Source organism: Tachysurus fulvidraco, chromosome 7 (assembly GCF_022655615.1).
Source record: "Tachysurus fulvidraco isolate hzauxx_2018 chromosome 7, HZAU_PFXX_2.0, whole genome shotgun sequence".
NCBI classification, from domain to species: domain Eukaryota; kingdom Metazoa; phylum Chordata; class Actinopteri; order Siluriformes; family Bagridae; genus Tachysurus; species Tachysurus fulvidraco.
Window position 1 is genome coordinate 1,754,771 of NC_062524.1, and position 2,500 is coordinate 1,757,270.

Below are 2,500 nucleotides of genomic sequence, written 5' to 3' on the forward strand. Positions count from 1 at the left end.
TGTGTGTGTGTGTGTGTGTGTGTGTGTGTGTGTGTGTGTGTGTGTGTGTGTGTGTGTGTGTGTGTGTGTGTGTGGGAGCATGGTTAAAAAAGCAATATTGGAACAAAAATCTATCTCGTATTGTTGTGTAAAGCGTTCGTTTCACAATGTCAGAAGTGTGTGTAAGAAGACCATTTGATATATGTTGAAATAATACCTGTGTGTGTGTGTGTGTGTGTGTGTGTGTGTGTGTGTGTGTGTGTGTGTGTGTGTGTGTGTGTGTGTGTGTGTGTGTGTGTGTGTGCAGCCGCAGAGATGTGGAGTGTCTGCTTAGTACTTTTCCTCCTGTTACCTGGAGACTCTCATTCCAGTCTCACACACTCTGGTAAGTGTGTATCAAGGTTTTTGTCTCTTGTTTTTTTTTTTTTTTTATATTAATAGTGTTAATAATCTGAGATGAAAAGCGTTAACACGGTTTTGTCGAATCAGATTTGTCATGTGTAAACGACTACATGAAGAAGATCTGGTGTGTGTGGAACAGCACTGTGTGGCTCGCAGGTCAGAAGTGCATCGTTCAGGTGACCAGAGACACACATAGGGGCACAAAGTGAGTCATATGTACTGTATTTCTGTGTGTGTGTGTGTGTGTGTGTGTGTGTGTGTGTGTGTGTGTGTGTGTGTGTGTGTGTGTGTGTGTGTGTGTGTGTGTGTGTGTGCATTAGGACAGAAGAAGTGAAGTGAAAGTATTTGTGACTTTTGGGGAGATTTTTGGGTTTTATGAAAGTTAATATGTAAATAAGTAATTATGAGGACTCGGGTGAATAAAACAGGGCTTTTGGGGACCGAAGGTGAGAATCTGTGAAGTGTTGAGAATATTTGGTGCTTGTGGACTTTATGACAATGAAAGCTTCTTAACTTGACTTGAGTTATACTTGTAAGGATCAACACTCACCCGTGATCTGAAATACTTATGTGTGTGTGTGTTTGTGTGTGTGTGTGTGTGTGTGTGTGTGTGTGTGTGTGTGTGTGTGTGTGTGTGTGTGTGTGTGTGTGTGTGTTTTACAGAATTAAGAACTGCTCCCTGGACACCACAAGATCCTGCGTGATTAACATGTCCATTGTGAGCTTTTCATAAACACAAAGATCATCTTCTGTTTGTGAAAATCTCCTTAAGCTTAGCTCTATATCGAGGAGAGATATAGCGATAGCGAGAGAGAGATCGCGCTCGATAGCTTTCTAAATAAGAGAGAAAAGTATTCAATCTATAGAGATTCCTCGAGATATAAAGTAGAGGGTAGCGAGATATAAAGAGAGATGAGGGAGAGAGAGAAAGAGAGAGAGAGAGAGGAGAGGGAGAGAGAAAGAGAACGAGCCAAAGGAGATGAAAAGAGAAAGAGAGAGAGCGAAAGAGAGTAAAGAGAAGGAGACGAAGGGAGATAAAGAGGAAACAAGACCTGGATCTCTCTCTCGCACTCTGGCTCTCCCTCCCCCCCCTCTCTCCCTCTATCTCTCTCTCTCCCTCTCTCACTCCCCCCCCCCCACTCTCTCTCTCACTCTCTCAGAAATTCAACTTTGCTGAGAATATGATGGTGGACGTGTTTTGTAACGGTACTCAGATGGACAGTGTGAAGCAGTACCAGCCCGGCCGACACGGTAGGCTAAATCGAAATAAACTGATAAAATAAAAATTATATTAAGAAAGGGATGTGTGATTATACAGGATACAGAAATAGCAGAAGCCTTGCATGTGCGAGTGCGTGCGTGTGTCCGTGTGTTTGTGAGTGTGTGTGTGTGTGTGTGTGTGTGTGTGAGTTTGTGTGTGTGTGTGTGTGTGTGTGTGTGTGTGTGTGTGTGTGTGTGTGTGTGTGTGTGTGAGAGTTTGTGTGTGTGGGGGGGTGGGGTGGGGTGGGGTGTGTGTGTGTGTGTGTGTGTGTGTGTGTGTGTGTGTGTGTGTGTGTGTGTGTGTGTGTGTGTGTGTGTGAGAGTTTGTGTGTGTGTGGGGGGTGGGGTGGGGTGGGGTGTGTGTGTGTGTGTGTGTGTGTGTGTGTGTGTGTGTGTGTGTGTGTGTGTGTGTGTGTGTGTGTGTGTGTGTAAAACCTTCTTATCTACAAAAACCAAAATATAAGCACATTGTATAATCACTATAATAATGCACGTCAGTGTAAAAACAAGTGATAAAGAGAGGGATGAGGAGAGAGATAAAGAGAGGGATGAGGAGAGGGATGAGGAGAGGGGTGAGGAGAGGGATAAAGAGAGGGATGAGGAGAGGGATGAGGAGAGAGATAAAGAGAGGGATGAGGAGAGAGATAAAGAGAGGGATGAGGAGAGGGGTTAATTTTCACTTTAACCTGTTTCTTTGCACCCTGCCTTGTGTCAGTTGTAACAGATATTTTTATTGTACATCTGTTTTTATTCTGTTTTACGACGTGAACACGACGTGTCCTACTGAGGATGGTTGTGTTTGTAACAAGAAAAAAACCTCAAATCAGACAATCCATGAATACAGATCTAAAGAAGATAA

The 2,500-nt window shown here is 43.6% G+C and overlaps 1 protein-coding gene across 2 annotated transcripts in view; it reads left to right on the top strand.

The window, feature by feature from the left end:
- The window catches only part of il2rb (interleukin 2 receptor, beta), a 9,810-nt gene that overhangs the window by 1,764 nt on the left and 5,546 nt on the right, over window positions 1-2,500 (top strand). For both annotated transcript variants that reach the window (XM_047816837.1, XM_047816838.1), the window contains exons 2-5: window positions 287-364; window positions 469-586; window positions 1,045-1,099; window positions 1,542-1,632. In XM_047816837.1, coding sequence (XP_047672793.1) covers window positions 295-364; window positions 469-586; window positions 1,045-1,099; window positions 1,542-1,632 — 334 coding nt within the window. In that variant the 5' untranslated portion in view covers window positions 287-294. The remainder of the gene's footprint in view (window positions 1-286; window positions 365-468; window positions 587-1,044; window positions 1,100-1,541; window positions 1,633-2,500) is intronic.